The sequence below is a fragment of the Sapajus apella genome, unplaced genomic scaffold, assembly GCF_009761245.1.
Source record: "Sapajus apella isolate SASKATOON/1434 unplaced genomic scaffold, GSC_monkey_1.0 scaffold3, whole genome shotgun sequence".
NCBI classification, from domain to species: Eukaryota; Metazoa; Chordata; class Mammalia; order Primates; family Cebidae; genus Sapajus; species Sapajus apella.
In genome coordinates, this window is record NW_022436943.1 from 22,473,775 (window position 1) to 22,500,110 (window position 26,336).

Genomic DNA, 26,336 nt, shown 5'->3' on the forward strand with positions numbered 1-26,336 from the left:
AAAAAATGACAGCTCCATTATTAGAAATGCAGTTTCAGAAACAAACTAATGGAGAATCCTTCGAAGGTATACTATTGAGAGAAAACCACAGTTTTTAAAAGCCCTTCCTTATTTTTGCGTTTTTATTTTATGATAGGCAGTCATGCTTTCAAAACATTGTGTTTCATATTTGCTTTTCATTTTGCATTTGGATCAATGGAAACCAACTAAGGCATTTTTCCCTGGGCCTTATTTTCTTAATTTTACCCTACAGTTATGGCTGAGTTAGAGGCCAACTGTAGCCACTGCTTTTGAAGAACTCCAAGGGAATGTTTAATTTTAGGTAAAAATTACTTTCTGTAAATAAAGTATATATGATAATGATGTAGCTTATTATTAATTATTAGCTACATTTTAAGTTTATAAAATATTGTGAATATTAATAATATAACAACTATACTCCTTTAACATATACATGACCTTGATATCCCATAAAACAGACTGCCCTTCTAAAAGTCAAACAATTTTGAAACAGTTACTTTTACCTGAATACGCCTTCATTAACCTACTAACACTGATGACATACATAATTATAAAATGTGAAGAAATTCAAATCATGATAAAATATTCCTTTGTGAAAAATATTGTATCTGAGAATTTATTAGAAATCACCATATATTTTTCTCCTTACAAAAATGTGGTCATGGTCAGGTGTGGTGCCTTATGTCTATAATCCCAGCACTTTGGGAGGCTGAGGCAGGAAGGTCACCTGAGGTCAGGAGTTCAAGATCAGCCTGGCTAACATGGTGAAATCCTGTCTCTACTAAAAATACAAATATTAGCAGAATGTGCTGGTCCACACCTGTAGTCCCAGTTACTCGGGAGGCTGAGGCAGGAGAATCGCTTGAACCCAGGAGTCGGAGGCTGCAGTGAGCCGAGGTCACCTACTTCACTTCAGCCTGGGTGACAGAGTGACACTCTGTCTCAAAAAAAAAAAGAGTCATAAATGTGGCACCAGCAATGGTCACATGAAGTAAAAATTAATTCTCATATCCCACTATAAAAATGCTAGCTAAAATTAGTAAGTCCAGTGTGGTCAGCATTCATTCCTTTGATTCCAAAATATATATTGACACTAATTTTGTTAAATATTGATAGAATGCTGTTCTACTTTACTGATACTAAAAATATGAAACAATGGAATTATTTACTTTTGAAACTTGAGGTTCTTTTATTTCTATTTGTAATAAAATTTTTGCTCATATTCACAAACCGAGTAGGAAAGAAGTGGAGCAGCTCTCCTATTCGCTCAAGCCCATGTACTCACTGGCCATGTACTGCTAATAGCTGCATCACATCAGTCTTCCACTGTTAAGAAGATAAATACCTTCAATTATACTGACTCTCAACTATAACCTGGAGAGGAAACAACCAATTCTTTCTTGATTCAGGCAATGGGCTTCTCTCCCTTTTCCCCATCTCCAAACTTGACATTCACCTATCTAAATCCCACTAAGATCAAGCCAAACTCTTCCTGTTTTGACCTACTAACTGTAAAAGAGCTTATCTTTTAGCTGTAAAAGAGCTCACCACTATGTAACTCTTTGTGATCACTCTCTAGACCGTGGTCTTACAGGTACAGGGTCTGAGAATCTTATGAGAGATCTGGACACACTCTTCACAGAGAAAATGTATGCTTTTGTATATACTCAGGACAGTCTCCTTCCACACCTCTCTAGCTGTTTTATAAATATATATATATTTTTATTTGTTAATTGTTTATTTATCAAGAGAAACTATTTCTTAGCCCACATATTCATGCGTCATAGTTCAAGAACCCGAGTCAGTGACAAACTTCTAGGTAATTCAACCTGAAGAAATTATTTCTATTCCAAGATCACTTTATACTACGAAAGATACCTGCCTTCTTCGTCTCCTCAAAAATCTTTCTCAGGATTGTAATTTCTGTAGAAATCTGCGTATGCCTTCTTTCTTGGTTCAGCCATACCAAACTTGTAGAGAACTGCAACCCCCAGGTATACCAAGAATGTTCCAACCGTATGAATTCGCAGACACCTGGCCAGAGGCCACGCATCTGAGGTTTTGCCAAAACTTCGGAAGCCATGGTAGTTACTGTCCTTGATACGTATGCCAACCTCAACACCAACGTCCTTCCAGAGTGATGCAAAAATGGACAGGTGCATGGGTCCCAGATGGGTAGCATCAGCCTTTGGAGAAGCTTATCAGTAAAGAATGATTATTAGAGCACAGTCCCCAGGAGAGAAGCCAGGGTTCACATCCCAGTTCCTCAAGTATCTGCATGACCCTGGGAAAGACACCTGACCTTACTATACTCCATTTCCTAATCTGTACAATTGCATGTACTACAGTGGGCTGTTGTGAGGACCCAAAGAGACAATGGACATAAAACATTCCTTGCTACATAGAACTTTAGCTAAGATGTAGCAGTACAAAATGTAGGAGATTTATAGATGTTGTTATTAGTTCTTTGTGTGTTTCGCTTATCATCCCCAAGTCAAGGACCACGTGCTAATTAAGTTTGCACACCCCAGGGAAAACTCTTAATAAAGACATGAATTTTTTTAACAGCATATTATATGAACCAACTTTGCAGAATGAATACATTTTCTTTAGAGTTTAAAACTCTTCGGTCATTATATCTTTGTTCATGTGGTCACAAAGCATTCCATTGGCCACAACTAAACCGGTTCCTTCTTTTTAAAAATAATACAGATGGTCTTCTTTGGGGGATGGTTTTAATATTGCCTGTCTGCCAGGAAGGAGACTTCTCAAGGCCTCCTTTGTCCTTATAATTCCAAGATGAATTACTTTTTCCAGAATCTTCTAATTCAGTTGTTCCAGAGGTAAATTAATATTTATTAACAAATAGAAACACAAACAAACAAACACCAAGTTCTCCTTTGTTGCTTTGAAAATTGTTTTCTCCCAGTTACACAGAAGGATCTCCAGTTCTTTCTGACACACAGTACAAAGATTCACGTGGCCGAACTTCACGTCCCTTTATTATTTCATAGACTTCAGCAAATTCTGCTCCTATTCTTCTCCTTTTGAGATTTATTAATACCAGCTTTTAGTCATCTGTAAACCCATACAGGCTGGCTGCAAACATTCCTGTTACCCTGGTCTGGAGCTTTTCAATCTGCTATATGTCTTTTGGGGTGAAAGGTTCACATCTATGATATTTCTGTTTTGTTCATGCTGATGCAATAGAATTTTATAACATACAACAAAGAGCTAGAATCTCAGCACCAGCATATGTAAAATTATGTCAGGAGAAAAGGGCAGATCCCAGGACCACTGTAAGAGGCAGAGTCTGAGAGGCCCCATTCTCAAGCCATCTATCCCATGAGAGTACTTTTCCAATTAATTGGAATAATATGTCACCTAAATTGAACAACAGAAATCATCTTTGCTCTCTAAAACCATGAAAATTAGATATTTTGTATAAAAAGTAAGATAAAAGGAGGCTTGTTAATTAACAATTTAGCAGAATAATTTCGAGTCACAGCCCCCCACTTCACAAGCTCCTCTTCATTCCCAACCAAATAAAAGCAAAATATTATTTGAGCAGGACCATTGTTTCAGCCTTAATCCCATCAATTTACTCACAGATTTAAGTTCTTACTAACAACTAAGCTTCCAAGCAGAAGTTACACACTGTATTTCTCCTCTCGTCTCGTTGATGCTGGCTATCATTACAATCATAGTAAATCACTAGGACAGGGAATGTGGAAATGAACAGAAAATGCTTCCAAAATTTCTGCATTAATTATCTTTTTATTGTGATTGTATGTGTCCTACAAAAAGATTTTTAATTAAACAAATTCTTGCTCGATCAAACCCTTTAAGAACCACTAACAAGAACAATTTCAGAAAGAAGGTTGATGTACCAATGCTTTAGCATTAAATTATATTTGACCTTGAAGTATTAACATAAGCAATGAGGTGATATTCATCATCATGAGATTATTTGGGGGTCAAGTCTCTCAAGTAAAACTTACATTTTCCTAAAACCTATGAACATGGTGGGAAATCTTCTGATCATCAGAACCAAAATCACTTATTTCAATAATTAATAGAACTAGTTGTGAAGATGAATATTTAAAGAGTCAACACAAAAAGACCTTGATGATTCAGGGTAATCACTTCCCTAACGATTGGGGGTTGCTCTCCCAGACTGTGTTAGATGTCACTAATAACCTATTTCAAACCTGTGACTTTGCAAGGACCTCATTTTGATGGCCTAATAGCATCAGGCACAGATTTCAATGTTTAAATTATTAAAAACCATGATAAAGGCTGGTTCTTCCACCTGCATTGAAAGGGTGTATGGTCTTCCTTTCATCTCTTGATTAACATGGGGCAGACTTTCCAATTTGTGGATTAACTATACCTTTTACTAGTTCTTTTTCACTCACTGATTTCCTGCCTCTTGGCCATTTCTTAGCTCATTTTCATATCCCCCAGAGGGGAAAGAGAAAATTAAACTCAAACCTATGGAATTTGCTCTAATGAAAGGAAAAGGAAGCGATTGGAAAGCAGTGGCTAAAATGAGGTTTGAGGATTTTCATACTTGCCTTGGTTCCAGTTAACCTAGAATATCAAGGGCCTACTTTATATGAAGTCATTTATCCTCCACCTCTACAACATGATTTAACCGTGACCAGGATGGGAAAGCTATTACACAAACCAGAACTTTCATAAAGTTTCTTAAATAAAATTATATTTAAGATGATAATATAATCTTGAGACAGATATATATTTAAGATGCAAAATTTCACAGAAACAACTTGGACCACACACATCTGTTCTGATTTCAAAATTATTTTTATGTACTGGTCAATATACATATGTGTATATATACATATATATATGTGTATATATACATACATACATATATATACATATATATGTGTGTGAGTACATATATATATATATATATACATATAAACTATAACTACTTAGAATGTAATAAGTTTCTGCTTATTTGTTGCTTTTACTGATAACAGTATTCTAGCTCAAGTCCCCCAAAGGGTTAATGCTGCTGAGTGAGATGAAATTCATGAGCATAATCCTAAACAAGTGAGGTGAAGTTCTATCAGGTCTATTTCAGCTATCAGGGATTACTGCTAGCTGTCTAATCCTGCTGAGCCTCAGGGAGGAACGTTCTATTGTATTTGAAATCCTGGCCAGGAAACAACAGAAGGTTAAATGGGTGCCTTGCACTGTAATCAAATATCACAGGCACTACTTATCTATTCAATGAACAACTGACGTAGAAAATCAATTAGGAACCAAATAGCTTCTTAGGAATTTCTACCCAGAAAGAGGCAAGATTTTTTTTTTTTAAAGAATTTCTTTGGTATGTTTTATGGTAGAATGCTATGAATTGTGAAGTTCCAAAAGTTGTTTTAGCTGGTTTCTGAAATATGTATTCCTGCAGGCTCTAGAGCTTCTCTACCAATTTGCTTGCAAAACTGGGAGGATTTTAGGAATAATGATACCACACTCCAGGACAGCGACTGAGTCACCTACCTAAGGAAAGGAGCAGCCATACAAAATCAATCCACATGAAATACTGTTAAATCTGGATAAAAGTTCTGAGCGATAATGCAAATCTGTATTATTATGTTTTTATTGAGATGACAAATAATTTACCTCTTCTTAAATGCATTCCTTCGACAGTGCATCATCATCTTATATGAAAATATTATGAGCAGTGAAAAGGACGGGGGGGAAAAAAAAGGTGGCTGCAGCCCCAAGAGCTCTTTGTTTCCAGCAGTAAGAGGCTCCTTTTGGTGATCTGAAGGTTAACACCCTTGTCTCACTACCCTCATCCCCTACCTGTCACTCTGAGTAGATGTCACAGTTCATGCACACAGACAAACAGGCTGACCTGGCCAGTCAGCTTGACCTTGGACAGGCCTAAGATCAAATATGGTTATTAATATTGGGGACAGTCAAAATGTAATCTTCCAGACACCAGAGAAGTGAGCTAGAAATTATGCACTTCCTGTCAATCAGAAGCATCATGACACTAAGCATTAAAATGTTCATCTGGACCGGCGCAGGAATTAAGATAAACTTCTTTTTTTCTGTTCTCTGAATGCTGTTGAGTGAAATTTGCTCAGGGCCTTTATAGGCTCAACTTATCTGTCCTTACACTTTCAAATTATTTTTGGACTCTGCTTTATGAGAGTTTTTTTATAAGGTAATCTATTTGCAGGCTAAAGCAGATATAATTGGAAAAATATTGCCCTTTCATAGTCAAGGAAGATATTTTACAAATGGGATGGAATACTTTTAATACTCTCATTGTATTTCAATGTGCATATAATTTTAACCATGGGCTCTCATTCTCTATAATTGCTATTCCTTATTTCTCTTAGAATATATTCATAATATGGGCTAAAAAAGGGAAATATAAAAAAATCACTTAAATGCCCCAGCAAATACAAAATGTGTAACAGTAATAAATGTATTACTATCTTAAAGTGCTACTGAAATGAAAACAGATATTTAATCTAATATTCCTTCCATAATTTATAACATCATTTCCACATTCCTCTTGATAAGATGGCTATGCGTCCATTATGATTTGGCCAAAATCTCTGACAAAAGAATATCAAATATTTCCAATAAAAAATGTAGTTTGAAAATCATCATTAACTTTCTCCTTAAGGACAGATCCAAAACAATACAAATAAGGAAACAAACATATTCAGTTCCTGGGAAGAACTTGCAGTCTGCATTACAAATGTTACATTTTAACAAAGCAATAAAATCATTTTCTTTGAAGAAAACATAGGCTGTTTTGATTTTTGGTGTCTGCAAATTTCCAAAAAATATCTTCTTTAAAAATGTATTAGGACTAATGTATCTTAATGTGATATTTTTTGCATATTAAACTATTTATTTGGGCTCTTTGTGAAGGTACACTCAAGGCCTTCACACCACTGACATGAAGACTTTACAGGGTACGTAGAATTATGTTACAATAAACTACCCCACTCTCTTAAGCTCCCGATATTTTATAACAGTTACTTCCTCAAGCAACACAGATCTATTAATGCTTTAATTTGTGACACTGCTAACTGCTATTAACAGATTATGACTATGAAGTGTCCCTGCAATTGTCTGGCACAGGAGGATCACATGTTTGTCATAGCAGTGCAAAATGTTTTAGGTCACACAAACATATTATATTGTATTTTGTGTTTTAGTTAAGCACAAAGGTCAAAAGGTTTATAGTGCACTGACGTTTGCTCATTGATCATTATCTCAAAATAGAAAGGCAGTGTAAGAATGCCTTCTGCCCTTCACTCATCTATATATATATCAAGTGGTAATGATCAGTAAGCAATCAAACCTATCAAATTTTTGGCAACATCTTGAAATAATTGGTTTGATTTTTTAAAAACCAAGTAACTCACCTGTTTCATTAATCTAAGTTTTTCACTCTGTGGGGAAGGGTCTTGATCATGTCTTTTGTGAAACATAAGCTATATTGCCAATGGAACTCAGATATAGTTTGGCACAAGCATTTCATTGTAGATTCATATTTTAAAACATAGATCTTGTGGCCAGCACAGAACTGATAGACTATTTCAAGTTGATCTGCAGAAGTTGTAGTTCTTTATGAAATGGACAAAGATTAAATTTTTAACTTATAAGTAAATACAGTAACTTTTCCAGAGTCAAGTACTATGACAATGTACATCATGTTTATCATGATATTGGGTACCATACTTCTTTGCTTGCTTTTAGCACTGGTTGTCAAGGTAGCTGCCAATGCATCTGTGTTGGATATTATATTTGGGAGAAAAGTGGGGGTTATCATTTAAAGAAAATTGTCAAATTATAGAACATACAATAGAGTTCCCTTTCATACACAGGATAAAGAGCTATGCATACAATATATACACATATCAATATCTACACATACACACCCCCCATATGCCTGTATAAACACATTTATATCCATATCCAAAGAGACAGAGAAAATATATGCTGCTATGAAGTGAAACTCCCAAAACAAACCTCAGAATCTGCCTTCCTAGAAGAGCAAGAAAATGAAAAACTGAAGAATTGTTGCAGTGAGTTACAAATGAGCATATAACCCAGTGGGCCTGTGAAAGTTGGCTCTCCTGAGACCTATAAGATTCCTGTTCAGAAAACAGACTATATATCTGCTGCCCGGGGATATCCTCATGTACAAAGGAAGTGGGTTTCTGCAACCATGGTGAGGCAAAGCATGATTTCAAAAATTTACCAAAAAGATATTATATAGAACAGATGCCGATGGAGCTAAGGTAATTCTTTGGTAAAAGAATTACCAAAATTCTATCCAGAGGCCTTGGGATTTTTAAACCAACTTCTGGACTCAAAATATGGTGTCTTGGCCCCACAGTTCACTAAAGTGCCAGACCTTCAGTAAAATAATGTCTCTTTTGTACAGAAAGGGTTTCTGTGAAAAGGCTTGCCATTTTTCCTACTGCAATGAGATTTTTGTATATCAAAACGTGTCAGACTCTTGTCCTAAGAGGCAAAACAATGTGAAAGACAGAGGGTGATTCCATCAATGACTTACATGGAAAGAGTATGCAGCATCGGCAGACCCTAAAAAAATCCTAGCCTGTCATAGGAGAGGATTCACAGAGAAGAGCAGTTTCTCTCTTCTGAAGATGAGAGGAACAGATGCCGATGGAGCTAAGGTTAGTATAATCATCATGTTCACCCTCTTCTCTTGGGTCCTTTAGATCTACAAGCAACCTTCAAAGTTTTCTATTCCAGTGATCCCCCAATTTGACTGATTATCACTATCATGACCTTGGAATCAGGATTTTTTTTTTTTTTTTTTTTTGAGACGGAGTTTCGCTCTTGTTGCCCAGGCTGGAGTGCAATGGCGTGACCTTGGCTCACCGCAACATCCGCCTCCTGGGTTCAGGCAATTCTCCTGCCTCAGCCTCCTGAGTAGCTGGGATTACAGGCACGCGCCACCATGCCCAGCTGATTTTTTGTATTTTTAGTAGAGACGGGGTTTCACCATGTTGACCAGGATGGTCTCAATCTCTTGACCTCGTGATCCACCCGCCTCGGCCTCCCAAAGTGCTGGGATTACAGGCGTGACAGGATGTTTTAAAAGTTACAACACGTTAATCTCCTTCAACCTTTGCTATTATATTCTGTACAGATTTATCAACTGGATATACAGCCATTTCTAGAATGCCTTTTCACATAATCATTGCATGACTCCAGAATGTTTGAAAAGTTCTTCCTTTCTGACAAAAACCTCAGTGGTTAATGTTTTTTGGATTTTGTTTTCTATACTTGATAGCCAATATCGAGAAAAGTCCATTCATTTCAGCCCGGCCAGCCTTTCTAACTCTTCATTACATGGTCCCATTCAAACTCTTCACTTTCCCCCAAGACTAGAGGAAGAGTTCCATGTATACAAATCACAAGGTACTGATGACACAAATGTTCCAAATCAAAAGTACTGATCATATTATCTGTCTACAGTAAGTAACCATTTCCTTGTTTAATAAGTGATTATATATTTAATGCTTTACTGTCTCTTCCACTAAACCACAAACTCCCCCAGAGCAAAGCCTGCGTTCATCTTGCTTGACACCATATCCTTATTTCCTAGCATAGAGCCTGAGAAAGTGGGTTCTCAATGAATGAAAACATGAAATGAGTAATCAAATAAGAAAAAAAAGCAAGAGAATTAAGAGATTCAGTTATTTCTCTATATAATTTTTACTCTGCTTCCTGTTTATAAGAAAAACAAACGTATTTTCATGGATTAAACAAAACAATGAAAAACGAGCAATCTGACCTATGTAACTATATCAGTAATTTAAGATGAGATATGTGTTCAAGCTCAGCATAAATTCAGCTCTGAGAACCTCAGAAGTGATTAAGTTTGGACTAGATCTCAAAGAGCATTCAGTTAATGCTAATCTTCTAATTCTAATGGTAACTCAAAACCCATTTTACAGATGAAAAAATCGTTGTATAATCCCAAAGGCAAAAGGAAAGTAACGTCAGATACAGAAACTTTACACATTCGTTTTTCAGCTTCGAGTGTCACTTATTACTGCTCATTTGCAAATTCACACTTGGCTGACTTGAAAACTGCTATTTAAAAGTGTAATACACAGTTTCTTTTCTGTGGGTAAACTTTTAAGAAAGAATGTATGTTGAAGTTAAAGCATAAAAGGATACACAAATACTTATTTTCTGTGAGCTATATTCACCCTGTTTCAAGTAGATGAGTATGGCTACATTCCTCTTCAAAGCAAATTTCAATTGAAGGCCAATTGGGGAGATAAAGTGAAGAATGGCTTTTCAGGAATGACAAGCCCTAGATATAATAGTGTAACCAAGTACACTTACAGAAATTTAAAAATAAAGTGCCTTACCAATAATAAAAAAGCAGAAGATATCTCCAAGTACAAAACGCAGCACCAATAGAGTGAATATACTGACAAGACATGAGTAATATTTTCCACACGTAAGAAAAGCTTTCATCTCAGAATACTTTTTTCAAAGCTATTTTTGTTCCTCAATTAAAAGCTACAGAACTCAGTGGAGTGTTTTTATCTCCATTTACTAATATATTAACTACGGTACAGAAATGCTTGCAAAAAAAAAAAAACACACACACACACATAAAGAGTGAGAAAGTCAGTTGGACATCTTAAGACACAAAATGCCTAACCTTCTTTTAAACTTCTCTTGCGCTACAGAGAGATATAGGCAGGTATTTGTGCATATTTTCACTCTCTTTCTCTGAAACATTCCCCTATACCCTCCCACCATGTTCTATCTCCAGTATATTAATAATGGGAGGATATCAAAAATTGATATCCATCTCATTAAAACTTATTAAGCTCATCAAGTGTTCATACACATAAATACTGAACTAGGCAGTCAATCTTTCAGTTTTACTGTGTTTCAGACTCAAGAAAGCTGATGCAGAGAATCTTTTAGCATATGATATAGTAGAGGAGCTTATCGTGTTTTCTTGCATAATTTTCCTTTAACTCATTTTAATGGTAAAACAAAAAGAAGAAATTATGCAATGATAATGCTCTGACAATAGGAATATTGGCAGCCCTTGCCTGATCTCATCATAACCATGTCAGTGAACCACATGAAGATCTCCAGAAACTGAAAACTTCAGGAAACATTAGTAACTGTTTGAAACAAATAGGATTGGGCCTGAAATAGCTATAGACAAAATAGTAAGACTTTCTAACATTGATTATTACACCAGATATGAGAAAGAGGCATATTCATACTTTTATACCCATACAAAGAAAAAAATCCTATCAGCAAGAAAAGTACCAAGCAATATTTCAGTTCATCCATACACTTAGTATTATGAAAATATAAAAATCATACATACAGTCACAAACATCACATAGGTGGAGAGGTGGGGGTAAGAAAGAGAGGAAACTTTAATTGTACTGTTACTGTACATTATTTCTCAACATTGTGACATCTTTACTGGTATGGAAACAGAGTCACTGTTTGTCAATGTTCTACAAAGCAGAAATCTATTTGTCCCCCCAAATATCAGAAGTCTAAATATTAATTCTCTAAATGATACATAGGATTAAGTACTACTAAAGTATGTTATATAAAGCACTAAAAATGTCCTTACAAATTTCTGGAATTCAGAAAGGTTGTGAACAGGGACAACTCATAAAAAAAAAATAAAGCACAGAGAAAATGCATAAGGTATTTGTCTCTTAAAACTCGTGAGCTTCTTGAGGACAGGAAGAAGCTCATCAGTTTTTCCCTTTGTGTCTGTCTCATTTGCCTTGGTGCCCAGAACAGAGCATTTTTAATCAATGAGGGTAAATAAGCCTCTCTGTATTACTGGAACATCAAACAAAATATACTTCAGTAGATTTAAGCTGTAATAAATGTACCAATTTTTTCATTCCTACAAATATGGCAAATTCAGTCTGTAGATATTTTTCAAAGAACCATAGTATGAATCAAATAAATGATTCACATTCAAACTTTATGACGAACTAAAGCCTACATATTGTTACGAGCGATTTTTCTAATTTGTCAGCCCTCACTTCTTCTCCCTCAAAGACTGTAAATCTTTACTCTTCTCATTATTCATTCTTTTCTTCCTGCCTCAGAGGATACATGTCCTCCTCAAAGATCAACTATTACAGTTGCACCTGTATTCCCATCTGCTTCTGCCACAAACAGGGCTTTCCCTTCCAGGTATCCCTGCATGAGGTGGCATCTTCACTGTAATAAATTGTCCTATTTAACAACGTGGGTGCTGGAACCAGACTGTCTGAGTTTAAGCCCTGACTCCTTATCACTGTTACTACTAGCTACGTGGTGACCTAATATACATTAAGATTTCATTGCCTCAGTTTCCTCATCTTCAAAAGTGGGCATAACAACAGTACCTAATCTAATAGGGTTGCTGTGAGAATTAAATGAGTTGATATATTTAAATAACTTGGGATATTATTTTGACACCAAATAAGTGCTCAATATATGCTAGTATCAATTTTCTTACTGAGCTAGTTAGCCAGAGAAGAGCAGAAGATGGATAAGAGACATTGAGAGAATGATACAAATTGGAAGTATTCTTTAAAGGAAAGGGGAGAAGGAACAAACAAGGCAAAAATTAACAACAGACTGCTGTAATGAGGATCCAGTTAATATTACTGACTATCAATCCAGCTGTTTTACTGGTAGGCATATACCCAGAGAAAAGAAAGCATATGTCTGATTAGGATAGTTACCTCAAAAATACGGATTTGGTTTAGTCTTTGAGTGTAGCTTCTTGTTTTGGGGGTGCAGGGATTATTTTATTTGGGTTGGGGTAAGTTTTGTGAGTTTTATAAGTGCATGCAAGTATCTATTGATTATTAATTATATCCTACAAGCATGAATTAAATAACACCTTGTGGTTAGGATGTTGGCCAAGACATTCAGTTTAGGTGCGATCATAGCAAGGAGTTTAGGAAAGTCAACAAAATCTTGTATATGAATATTCACAGCATCACTTTCTATAATAGACAACAAGTGGAAACAACCCTAACGTCCAACAGTTGATGGGGAATAAATAAAATGTACTATACCCATGCAATGGACGAAGTGCTATACATGCTACTGCACAGATGAACCTTAAAAACATTATGCTAAGTGAAAGAAGCTAGTCACAAACGACTCCATACACTGTGATTCCATCTATATGAAATGTCCAGAACAGGCAAATCTATAGAAGCAGAAAGCAATTAGTGATTGCCTAGGACCGCAGGAGGGAGGACTGCAGATAAGGATGGGAAGCTAAAATGGTACAGGATTTCTTCTGGGGATGATGAAAATATTCTAAAATCAGTTGTGGTGATGGCTGCTTAATTCTGTAAAAATTATTAAAATTATTGAATTGTATCCTTTAAATGGATTAAGTGGTATATGAATTATATCTCAATAGAGTTGTTGCAAGCAAAAAAATGAAACAGCAAAGCAGAAGACAATGGTCTCACAAGTCATTGCACTGTCAACATGGTAGATTTTGTAGCATATCACTTTAGTCCTTCCCCTTTCTAATACAGAGCTGCTTTCTTAAATCTTCTAGTCACATTTTCCTATATAACTGCATACTTCAGTATTGAGGTTGCTGTCTTATTTCATCATTTTCCCACTATGGACATCTCATCTGACAGTTGATCAGTTTAGGAAGATACTTGTTTGGGTTACCTAATACCCTGAATTTCATGGATGTCTCCAAGTCTAAGAATCTTGTGGTATCTATGATGTTTTTAAGACCAAATAAAAGAACAGAGTGTTAAGTAGGTAGACAGTAATTTCAGAAAAACTTTACTTTTAAAAATATTTTTAAGAATATACTTAGTGCTAAAGCCTTTGCGAAAGAATACCTACTCCAAGGTTGGGAGCAAGACCTGCCTTTTGTAGGACAAAAAAGGCTTAATGTGCTCCCACAATTAGCAAGGCCATTTGCTTTTTGGAGAAACTATCACTTTTAGCAAATCATATCCTGTTCCTTGATCCTTTGATTAGTCATGTGTACATACAGAACTGATTTCAGTGCTTGTTGACGAGTCTTGCACAACATCATCAAAGGCTTATTATCTCTAGGAACTGAGAACACTTAACAGTGTGCAGGAATAGATTTCTGTGATCTACTTTAAAACAAAATAATGATTAACCATAATCTTCATCAATTTTAATTCATTTTTATATATTCTATTCTCATTCATCTCTCTCTCCCCACACCTCTCTCTCTCTTTCCTCTCTTTCTGTCTCTCTCTCTCTCTCTCTCTCTCTCTCTCACACACACACACACACACACACACACACACACACACACACAGTTAATCCTAAAAATGTTTGGATAAAAAAAATATAATAGTTGTCCTTGGATATGTATGGAAAATATCATTGAGGTGCTTGCATTTGGCCTTTTTAATCACTTAACACATGAGATCTGAACAGATCCATGTTCTACATTCATTGAAAGAACTAAATTTTTCAGTTTTTGGAAAAGTGTGTGTGTGTGATCAATTTCAATGCACTTCTGTGTCAATCATTTGCCAACAAATTAGCAAGCTGCTGTAATGAAAGAGGTAGTCATAAGTCTATGGGAAGGAATAAAGTGACCTGGTACATGTAACAGGAACTTGCAAGTAAACATTATATCAGACATTTAAAACAGAAATATGGAGAAAACTGAGCAATAGGATAATCAGGAAGAGATTTTCTCGTTTTGTGACTTAAAAATAGTACCTCTATCTTTATGTTATGAATTAATGCTCTAAAAATTAAACAGCTCTTCAAAAATCTCATCTTAGTTTTTCTAATAATTGCAGAATTAAGAGAGCCAAGACTATTTTTTTCTGAAACAAAGTTATTTGTAAATTCCCCTTGCATCTATTTTTAAGGAATTCAGTTATAAAATTGGGGAGTAACTTCTCAGCAAATACTCATCATGGAAATATTTGGTACTCCTATTCCATCCAACTGTGTGGGTTTTTAAAATTACCTAATTTTCTAATAAAAATCATAAATCAAAAAATAATAAACCAGAATTACATTTAGACACATTACTTCTCAAAAGATATCACAGGGTTTCTATTAAAAGAATAGTGATACTTGGACTTGCATAGTAAACAAGAGAGAGTTTTCTCCCTTTATTGTGTGATGTAAATTCACACAATAAAATAAACTCTAAAAGGCAATTTCTGCCTTTATATAATTCCCATTTTAGCATATTAATCTTTTTCAAAAATATACTATTTGGCTTAAAAAGTGGGAATGATCTTCCTCCTTTTCCATCGCTGGTGCCACCTACTCTGTTACTCAGTGTTAAGTGCTGAATATATGTTGAGTTGAAAGGAGATGTCTTGTAAATTGACTCTCTTTCAGAGGTGTCGGCAATTATACTGGCTACCTGATTTTCTGCAACTGAGCAATGAATGATTTTAGGCCCCAAGGATATACGCTAGTGTTATTCCCAGGCCTGCCAAACGAATAGTTAGAGATATTTTAAGTCTTTTTAAAATACTGCACATTACAGTTATCAAAATATCCTTACAGGCTGGATGCAGTGGCTCATGCCTGTAATCCCAGCACTTTGGGAGGCTGAGGGGGGCGGATTGCTTGAGTCCAGGAGTTAGAGACCAGCCTGGGCAACATGGCAAAACCTCGTTTCTACAAAACACACAAAAATTAGCCCAGGGTGGTGGCATCTGCCTGTGATCTTAGCTACCTGGAAGTCTGAGATGGGGGAACTGCCTGAGCCCAGGAGGTCAAGGCTGCAGTGAGCAGTGATCACGCCACTGCACTCCAGCCTATGCAACAGAGCAAGACCCTATCTAAAAAAAAAAAAAAGAAAAGAAAAGAAAAAAATTCTTACATGCATGCTTTACACACACCAGCCATAAATATTGGGAGTTTCCATACTGTTAACAATTATGCTATGCTTAGCTAAGACTATTCTTACTTTCCAGTAAAAGTTTTCCTTAATAGATGAGGTCAAGTGCAGCAATGTCAGTGACTGACGGTTTTCTGCAGGATCAGGTGGCCACATTCAGGGAGGCAAGATTTCCCTAAACATCTCTAACTCCAGTTAACATAAGTAGTTCTACCAAGACTTTGGGCTTTACATAGAAATCATTAGCAAATTTTGAAGAGGAGAGGAAAGGAGTGCATTAGCAACATATGATGGCAAAAAAAATCCCTCGAGTCTTGTAACTAAATGGATCAAGGTAACACGTAAAAGTAAGATAATAATAATTAAAAACAAGATGACTTTTTTAAATCCTAAGAAGTAGTAAGTGAACACAGCTTCCTCCAGTAGTAGTAAGGATACCAGGAGAAGGAGAAAGAGACTCAGGCTCTAGGCAGTATGTGGATTGTGCTTTAGTTGTTCTGGCCTAGTAAGTTAAATGCTTAGGGAGGCACATTCCCTCTTTCAGGTCAGCAGGGTACCATTTAGTACATTACTGCTGAGGTACCCTGGTGACCTGAATGAATTAATACTGCTTCCAAAGGTGCTTAACTTGCAAGCACTGAGAGCTCAGGCACTAGACGTGATAAATATTCTATCAGTCCTTTCTGTTTAATATACCAAACACCCAAACATGCCAGTAAAAGGAAGACTTTTAAAGTGAAAAATCTCCGTCATCCCAGGACATACAGCAGCTAACAGTTTTAACCAACAGTTTCTCCTTCTTGTTCATAGGTGACCCAGTGGGTTTAAGTTCATAGTAGATTCATGTGCACAAACCTACCAGCCAGCTTTTATTGCATCTGCAATACCTTTAAGAAAACCTGCTGGCTTGAAGAAGAGACAGGGGCTACGAAATGATTAAGCTCTAGACAAAATTATGAATTTTGCTTCTGAGGTCCCTAGCCTTTCTTTTCCTTTCCCATAACCTATTCTTCCAATCCTCAAATATGGAAGTTTTCTTAATTAAAAAAAACTTTATTAATGTGGGGTAGGGGCAGGAGCTGAAAAGAGGCCAAGGTTAGAATTCCAGCTCAGTGTCTTACTGTCTATAAGGACTCAAACAAAACATTTTTCTCTGACTCTGTTTTCTCATATGTCAGAATGTAATAATAGTATATAGCTGTTAGGGAAAGTATGTGAAGTAATGTACATAAAGAATTTAACTTATATGATTGTTGTCAGTATATGTTTCCTCCAAAAAGCAATGCCATTGTAAAAGGCAATAAATAAATAAGTCAATTAACAGTATGGTTTCACTGTTGACAGATTATCTGGCATCAGGAGGGATTTTTTTTTAAATTATTCTGAATATCCCCAAAATTATATATAGACAGTAAATTGCCAACCCTATCTATAAATGAGGCTCTTCTTGTAACAGGACACGTAATCACAGACTACAACTCATTATTTTAAAGCCCTAAAAGCTTTCCTCCCAACTGGAGTTAATTGATATAGTTGCATTTATCAATAGATAATTTCTTCCCACACTTAGTCCTGTATTTCAATCATTTTATTAGCAGATAACAAGGAACAAATAATTCTTCAACCATAACCTTCTTCTGCACTACTCCTTAAAAATTGCTTCATGGACAAATACAGTCCGACCACCAACTCCTTAAGCAACAGGAGAGAGACATGTATATTTTACGCTAGTACTTCCAGTGAAATAAAGTCTGTAGGAAATTCTACATCAAAAGAATATGGTCTCCATTCACTTTTATATTTATATATGCACATTTAATACATGTAAGCTCAAGATTACAAAATTTCCTTAAAGAAAAGTAAAATGTTAATAAAATGATATAAAACCAAGTGAAATAAAATGTGGTCACAACAACGGTTATTATCTCTGATAACACTCTAACTGGTCATTACAATAATGTATCTTTAAGCAGGGCGCTCATTGACCTTATTGTACACTGAATTTACAGAGGTTTTCCAAGAGTCATACTACATTTGCATTCCGGTTATTTAATGGGGTGGATTGTAGTTGTAATTAGACACATTTTGCATTCTTTTTTCTTTTTTTGAGACCTACTCTTGCTCTGTCGCCCAGGCTGGAGTGCAATGGCAGGATCTCAGCTCACTGCAATCTCCGACTACTGGGTTCAAGTGATTATTCTGCCTCAGTCTCCTGAGTAGCTGGGACTACAGGCACACATCATCATGCCCAGTTAATTTTTGTATTTTTAGTACAGACAGGGTTTCACCAAGCTGGCCAGGCTGGTCTCGAACTCCTGACCTCGTGATCTACCTGCCTCTGCCTCTCAAAGTGCTGGGAATACAGGCATGAGCAACCGCACCCGACCTGCATTCTTTATTATGTGGCTTTCTTCATCATATTCTAGGCGATGCATTAGTAGCATCATCCTCATGCTTGAAAACTATGTATATGTCTGAACTAGTAGAAAAGCTCTATTATGCCCTCAAGGTCCCACCAAAATCCTTATCTAAAACTGATCAATAAAGTCTTGCTATGCAATAGGGCAATAAGAGTAAGCCAAGACACAGAAGTAACATTATACTACATCTACTGATGACTCAAAAGACCACTCACATGCAGCCCTTTGGCTAACCATTGCTGAAAAAAGCATGGAAACCTTTGATGACTTAGATTCATAGATTTAACTCTCAACAACTTTAATGTCCCCAACATCTAATCACCAAATCTAACCCATAATATTGGTGAGCAGAATGAGTTAGGAAGTATTACCTTAGAAAACTTGTCTCTGAGCAGCACTTAGAAAGATGCCTTATATTCCATCATGTTAATGGTACACAACCACCGTACCAGACACTTCAAAACCGTTCACATAGTAAGCATTCAATAAGTGCTTCTATATTTACCAGAAGTAAAAACTGGGATATTGTTTGTGTATTCTACAGACAGAATGGTGGCGCTTGTGCCTGTATTACCAATCTCCATCCTCCTAGGTTATAGAATCTGTGGAGGTGTTTCCTCATGGTTATTGGTGGCTGTGTCTCCATGCCTGTCCTTCATTTTTTGAACAAATCAAACCCTCCTATACGCTCTCTTGGAATACACTATATATATTATTGTGCGTATATACACAATAATAATTTGGGGGGCAGGAAGAAAACACCTTTTAAATTTTGAATGATTTGAATAATGAACAAATCCCCACATCTAACTGAACTTGCCCTGACCAGAGCTTCAGACTCAAGACAAACTTGGTAAAACATTTACAGCAGAGCTCAGGAAGGCCAGATGTTCTGGAAGCAGAACCACGGTCATTATACACATGCCAGCTCCTCCTCACTCCACCCAGGGCCAAGACCCTTTCAGCAGTGTGAGGCCTGGTTAACATATGACTTTGACTGCATTATGGCATGGCATAGCAGCACCCACTTGAACATTTCAGCAATTTTCAACAAGCTCCAATGACAAGGACTATTACATTTAAGCCACAGAAACACACGGGGAGAGCACATTAATTATGAGAGGACACCTTTGTCTGCATTACCTGAATGACCTCAGGGTGGGTGACAAATGAGCAATTTAGCACTTTTGATTGAATCATGCTTGCACTTCACATGAAATAGAATGAACACAAGCTACACAAAAAAATGTAATATGAATCATACAGTGTGAGTTGACATAACTGCAAGTGATAAATTGTTGACTGTTTCTGAAGTGTGGTCTGCTGTGGTGGTGGTGGTGTGTGTGTGTTTGTGTGTGTCTTCAGGAGTAAATGAAGAAAGCTGTTAAGGAGGGGCACTGTCCTACCTTAACCCAATCCTGACATAATCACTCCACGCCACATAAACATTAGAGACTCCTCCAGATTAGGTAGTTCCTTTTTAAAAAATGCATGCTGAAGAAGACTTCTAAGTCAATTACACCTTTGAATGCATGACTCTGCTTTTATACAAAGGCTTCATTCCCCTTAATTAAAGGAATGCTAGTTTTCTGTGGGGAATTAGATAGGTAATCTTGCAACATGGAGTGTTTCCATGAAGAAAAGAGAAGACCTAGGTGGGGTAAAATAGTAAGGATTTCAGGAAAACAGAAAGGAGCATAACAATATATGCCTGATGTGTAGGGAGACAGGGGCATTGGTGAAGAAGAGACGTACAGAAAATAGAGCAGGACACTTTGCTTTCTTTAAATTTTGTCTGGATTTGATAACAATTTCATGCAGTGAGAAATTCACACAGTGAGAAAGTCCGTATTTGTGCCGAAGTGGCCATGTCATAATACACAGCTGTGCTTCAACAAAAGTCAAGCTTAAAAACAGAAGTAGACGTAGTCGATAGGGTTGGCCAATTAGATCTGATCTGAAAACACCAGTGATTTATTAGTTGCTATTAGCGAACCAACTCCTCTTTATTTAGTCTGTGTATTTATTAGTTATAAGTATTATGCAACTATGTACTATTCTACAACGGAAACTGGTTTTTTCAATCTTTGCCCTGTCTATTTACATGAGAATACAATAGAATAATTTGAATTGTGATTAGTTTTTTTAAAACAAGTCTTGCAACTGGAATTAAATTTCACACTGCATTTCAATCTTGAACATAAATCTGAAATTAATACAAAAGTGCAAAAATTTTCATATTCAGGTTAATGTTTAGCAACAGAGAAGAATAACTTTTGTTTATCTCTGAAAACAGCTTTCTTCATCTAACAAATGACTAGAATAAGATTAAGAAAAACTTGTTTTGGTTTCTTAGATACACACGCATATTCCAATTTCTTTCCACACAATGACTTTTATGTAAATGTGTACCACACAATCTCCTGACCTCCTTTACCATCACACCAGGACAATGGCAGTTCAATAATTGAAATGGTACCTATCTGGTATATTTGATTTTAAATTTCAAAGTTGGACTCAGGCCTATTGAAATGAAAATATCTGTGACTCTTTGTTAATTCCAAATTGATCAGGTTATTATTTTCTACTAGAAAAAAAAAGCACAAAAAGTAGGTGAACCTAGTTATTACATTTTTTTTTCTTTTACACGTACTTTTCCCAATATGCCTCTTTGCATTCTTCTCTGTGGGCCTCCCAACACCTTGATTTTTGTTCTTAACCAAGATTCTTTAATACACAACATGGATAATGAGAAAAACCCAAAAAATGCTCCATGGGGGAAACCTTACACTAAAAGTTACCTAGGTCTAAATCCCAAGTGTGTTCCTTTGCTCACCATGGAGACAGGCAATTTGTTCACTGCTTTCAGTCAATTTGAAATCCAAATATGAAAAAGGCATTATGGAATTCAGACAGACTACTCTGCTTCACTACTAGCAGATGCAGAGAGGGGGAAAAAAAGGTACTATAATTAAGGTTGTGACTTTGAACAAGTGAAGGTGTGAACACCTCACTTATAAATAAATATAATACTAAAAGAGCGGCCGAAGTACAGACGCAGCAAGAGTATTTATATGTCCTGCGCTGAATGATGGTTAGACCAATCAGCTGGCCACAAAAGTCTTGGTCATACTGAGCCAAGAACAGACTAAGCTGTAAATACAAAATATTGCCAGTTTCAGTCGTTCTTCCTCAATTTAAATTTGTAGTGCTATGTGGTTTTCATTATATCTTTTTACTAGACTCTTAAGAAAAATTTTGAGATCATTTAAGGGGTAGATAAAGTTACAGTGCATTTTTAAAAAATAAAGACCGGGAGTAAAGACATTTATTTATCTTGTTCCTTAGTTTATTCATTAATCCATCACTCATTCTACAAATATTTATTGAGAACCAATTATTTAATCAATTGACTAATATTTGTAAAGAATAGAAAGGCATGAAATTAGAAGAATATAATTAAATCTAATAAACAGGTTAGCTGAGAAACCACTGTTTTATACACACACACACACACACACACACACACACACATTCATCTTGCAAGATTGATTGTAGCTATCTATACGTTTTGTATTTGTTAATTTCACTTTAAATACACATTCAAAAATTAAAAGTAAAGATTATGGGCAATCTTCAGTTTCATTTTATTGTTTTATTTTCCTAGAGCAATTCTGTTTCATCATTAAAATTTCTGGAGGCAAAGTCAAAATTTAATAGTGCTTAGCAATTCAGAGAATCTCACTTGAAGAAACAAGTAAGATTTTCTTAACAGTAACATGATTGCTTTTAAAAAAATTCTAAGGAAAATAATGCTGCCAAAAAATGAATATAGCTTTGTTTGTTTTTTCAGTCATCATTAGCAATAGACATAAAGGTATTCTTTTTTTGAGTCCATATGGAAAGATCATCAACACATTCTGCTTCTGGGTTCTTTGCCAAAATACCATAACCCACAAGCCTTCTACCTTAAACATAAAAGGAAAGGTGTTGTTCTGGTCAAATAAAGAAATAATTTTTACTAGCATATGTCTAATGTTAAAGCTGCCTAAATCCTGCCAAATACATTAAAACGACATCTGTAAAACAGATTTTCATTAAATTGATCAGTTTCAAGTCAAGCAGCTAGGCAGATGATGCTTTTAAGCTAACCTTAACCTTTAACTTTTAACCTCCTTAACCTAGAATAAGGACACACTTTTAGGTAATGCTGCTTCAGTTTAACAATGCAAGAGGTAAAGTGGTCTATTCAAATTGAAACGACACATCACACATTTAGTGTTATGAATCAATATGTTGTCAATAACAAGACAAGCTGTTTTTTCGCAGCTCTGTATTTGTCTTATAACTGCTACTTGTCACTTCCCCTTAATGTTTAAATAATTCATGATGCAAAATGATGTAAATTAAACTCTTAATGAAAATGAATTTTATATAGGAGATTACTGTCTAGCCATTAACTCTGAAACTATTTTAAGTCTAATTTTAATATTTTAGCCATCATTTTTTTCCAGGCTCAGGCAAATTTGTCAGGTTCTCATTTAAAAGCAATTAATGCTACTTATGAACCACTTTTATTTTGCCAACACAAGCCAACCAAGCTTGCTAATATCCTCATTACTGCACTTGAAAATCCTCTATGATTCACACAGTTTCAGAAATCAGTGTAGAAGTGGCATCCTCAACACAGTGCTACTTGGAGTATTTTTCCAGTTAATAATACATGTTTCTTGAAAGATAATGCAAAAGAATAAAGTTCAGTTGTCTAAAATCAAGTTTCAACAGCTCAAATATTTATATCTTCAACCTTCTATTAATTCAAGGTGAGTTTGTTCAAAGTAAGTTTGTCTGCTGACCATATTTAAACACTATGCTGAACAAGGATACTTGGGTGTTTAAGAGATAAGCAGCTAAAGAAGAGTACATTTTTATATGATTTATAAGATTTTTCTGGAAAGAGTACACCTTTTGGTTGTGAGATCTAAACCTCTCTCTCTGCTTTAAGGCCCTGTTTCTAATCATGCTTTTATCTTAATTGGTTGTTATAAATTCAAAGACAACATCCAACTCTCCATGAAAAGGAACTTCAAGAGCAACTGTAGCACCTAGCAAATTGCTCTGAAGAGAATGAGGTGGTCAATCCCTGCTTATGGAATGAATGGATAAACTTACACACACACACACACACACATTAAAATAATCATCAATCAATATTAAGTATGTTTCCTGAAAAGATAAACAATAACACTCTACCTTCCTTTAGGTTTCCACAAAAGATTAAAAAATAGAAAATTTATACATTTATATTTTCTATTCACAACATGTTAATTTAAAGTGTTAGAGAAACTGCATGAATATAAACACAGTTCATGAATATTCTATATAGCTCCCAGGGTCTAAATCTATTATTTATACAAACTTAATGTTTGTTTTTCTCTCCTAGGTATTCTAAAAGTTTTAATAGGTCAGGTATCAACAGAAAAAAGTAGGCAATTGAACAGTTGTCAACTGTTGCTGCAAAACCTATGAATTACAATACAATTAATCCTTTATATTATATTTTCAATACTGTCAACTTAGAAGCTTTCCATCTCACATTAGGGCCTGCACTCCCTTCAAACTCTGTAACGTAACCCAAATCTAATGCTTTCATTATTGATCCACAGAGTGCCAATATCACAGGAACAATGTTACAAATTCTCACAGTGAGTCGTTAGGATTTTATGCACAGTACATCTATCTAGAATTTGAACTTCAAGAAACAACCCAAACACATGGTACTAGACCAATCCAAATAAATAATTCCTGCACCTAATCTAAATAGCCACAATCTGCTCTTTTCCTGTGTGGTTACAATTTTAAATAGTGTTAGAAAAATCACAGGTATGATAATCACTGGTTGACTCCTGATAGTATAGTTATCACTGATTTCTAGTATAAATCAATAGATAACACTTGCAAAATGGATTTTGTAATCATATTTAGAGCTTGTTACAATGACTAATGGTTTGCAATGTTTTCTGAATTTTAATATCCTCTAGACAAAAAGAAGTTTTTAATAAGTTACCAAGTTATTCATCATCATAATGAATGTGTTATATTTATACATGAGCCAAGACAATCAGACAATCCAGTGAACAGACTGCAGAAAATAAATTAATCAGTAATTAGGATTTAGAAAAAGTTAAGACAAGTTCTGTAATAAATGGTGTTCATCACTTACATGTGTTCATTATATCTGCATAGTTTTCCGAGGAAAGATAAAAGTATATTTGCTATTGTATCTGTACCACACCCATTTAGGGGGGAAATAATAATAGGCGGGAAAACAGTCATGCAAAATAACAACAGAGTTCACTTTTAGAGACTTCTAAGGATGCTAAGGGAGATTGTGTTTACTCAGTGCTACTGAGCACACACAGGAAAACAAAGAAACAAATATCATGTTTGGAGCGTCCTTGTTTGTCACCAAATGAAAGATTATGCATTCACAAGGTTGGGCACTGATTTTGTCTTCTGCTCCCTGTAACAATTTACATTTAGCCAAGAGTGGTGCTAGGTTAAAAAAAAAATCAATAGGTTTAAAAAGTATTATTTTATATGTAATACCATCCCAAAAATTCTTTTAAGGAAGCCAGTGAAGAAATCAATGCCATTGAGACAGGTGTAAATGGGACATAGGGTAAAACTTTATAAATAAAGTCTCCAATTCCATATGTTTCAATATGCTTTTAGTAATGTTAATTAGAAACTGTGCACCTTGTCCTTTTTTTTTTTTTTTTTTTTCTTTTCTCTCTTTTTCTTAATTTGGAGACTTGTGCTCCAAGCTCTGAAACAGTTAATTCCCTTTTCTACTCTGTGCCAACAGAAATGGATGTCACTGCTTACCTTGTAGAGCTTCAGGGCCGCCTCGTGCCTGTGATTGGTGGTATGCAAGCGTAATTTATCCACACTGTTGGTGTAATAGTCACAGGCGTTACATTTTAGGTGAACAGGGTTGCCAATGGCAATACACTTCAACCTCCACTCATTGCTTTTGCCCCCTTCTTTAATGTGAGCCACCAGTTGATATTTCTGCATATGTTTATCAGTCTTGCAGTGTAGCTGGAAGTTGGCTTTGAGCTGAGTGTTGTAGTTGCAAAGCTTGCACTGGTAGATATCTCCAATGACTGCCCTCCATTCCTCTTCAGGGAGAGAGCGTTCACTGCTCACATGCACACTTAGGGCCTCCAGGCTGTCAGAGGTGAATTTGTTGCAAACAGCACACTGGAATAGCTTCAGCGCTGGGTCACTGATATAAGGTGACAGCTCTCCTGCAGTAAGGAGGGACAGGTCATCACCCATTAGCTGACCACTGGCAAGCCGGATTTCAGGCGGCAGCTCATTATTTACTATAGGAAAAAAAAATTAAAAGGAAAAATAGAGACTAGAAAACAGCACACACAAAGGAATCTGTAAAATAAAGTCTTGACAAGGAATGTGCTTTCTCTAGAGCTTAAACTATAAAAAGCTGTAATAGGATTGAATCAGGATCAATTACAATCATCCCCTTCAACTTCTAAATTCCCTCATCAGATAGCTTTAATTACTCCTACTGGGCATGATGTCATTCTGAAATTTGTATTTTCAAAGGCAAGAAAGTTGATCAATACCATAACAAAACAGTCACGTGCTTTCAATTTAAGAGCCTAGATAAACTTACATAAGCACTAATTGTTATTTCCCAATTTGTCTTAAAGCTTGATGAGATTTGGCTAATACTGTATGCGTGCCTATAATCTACTGCCAAATACCTGGGATAAGGTAATGGTATTATTATTAGATTAATTATCTTTGATCACAGCCATTAAAATATTTCTGAAATGTATTTAATTAAAAATAATGGTATACCCTTTTAAAGCTCAAGTTTGATATTTTAGCGAATAATCACCAAAATTGAAACTACAAAC

At 35.7% G+C, this 26,336-nt stretch overlaps 1 protein-coding gene across 3 annotated transcripts in view; it reads right to left on the reverse strand.

Moving 5' to 3' along the window:
* Positions 1 to 26,336, reverse strand: part of ZFHX4 (zinc finger homeobox 4) — a 186,512-nt gene that overhangs the window by 134,312 nt on the left and 25,864 nt on the right. For 2 of the 3 annotated variants that reach the window (XM_032250897.1, XM_032250905.1), the window contains exon 3: positions 25,276 to 25,778. In XM_032250897.1, coding sequence (XP_032106788.1) covers positions 25,276 to 25,778 — 503 coding nt within the window. The remainder of the gene's footprint in view (positions 1 to 25,275; positions 25,779 to 26,336) is intronic. The other variant, XM_032250915.1, reaches the window with a different exon arrangement.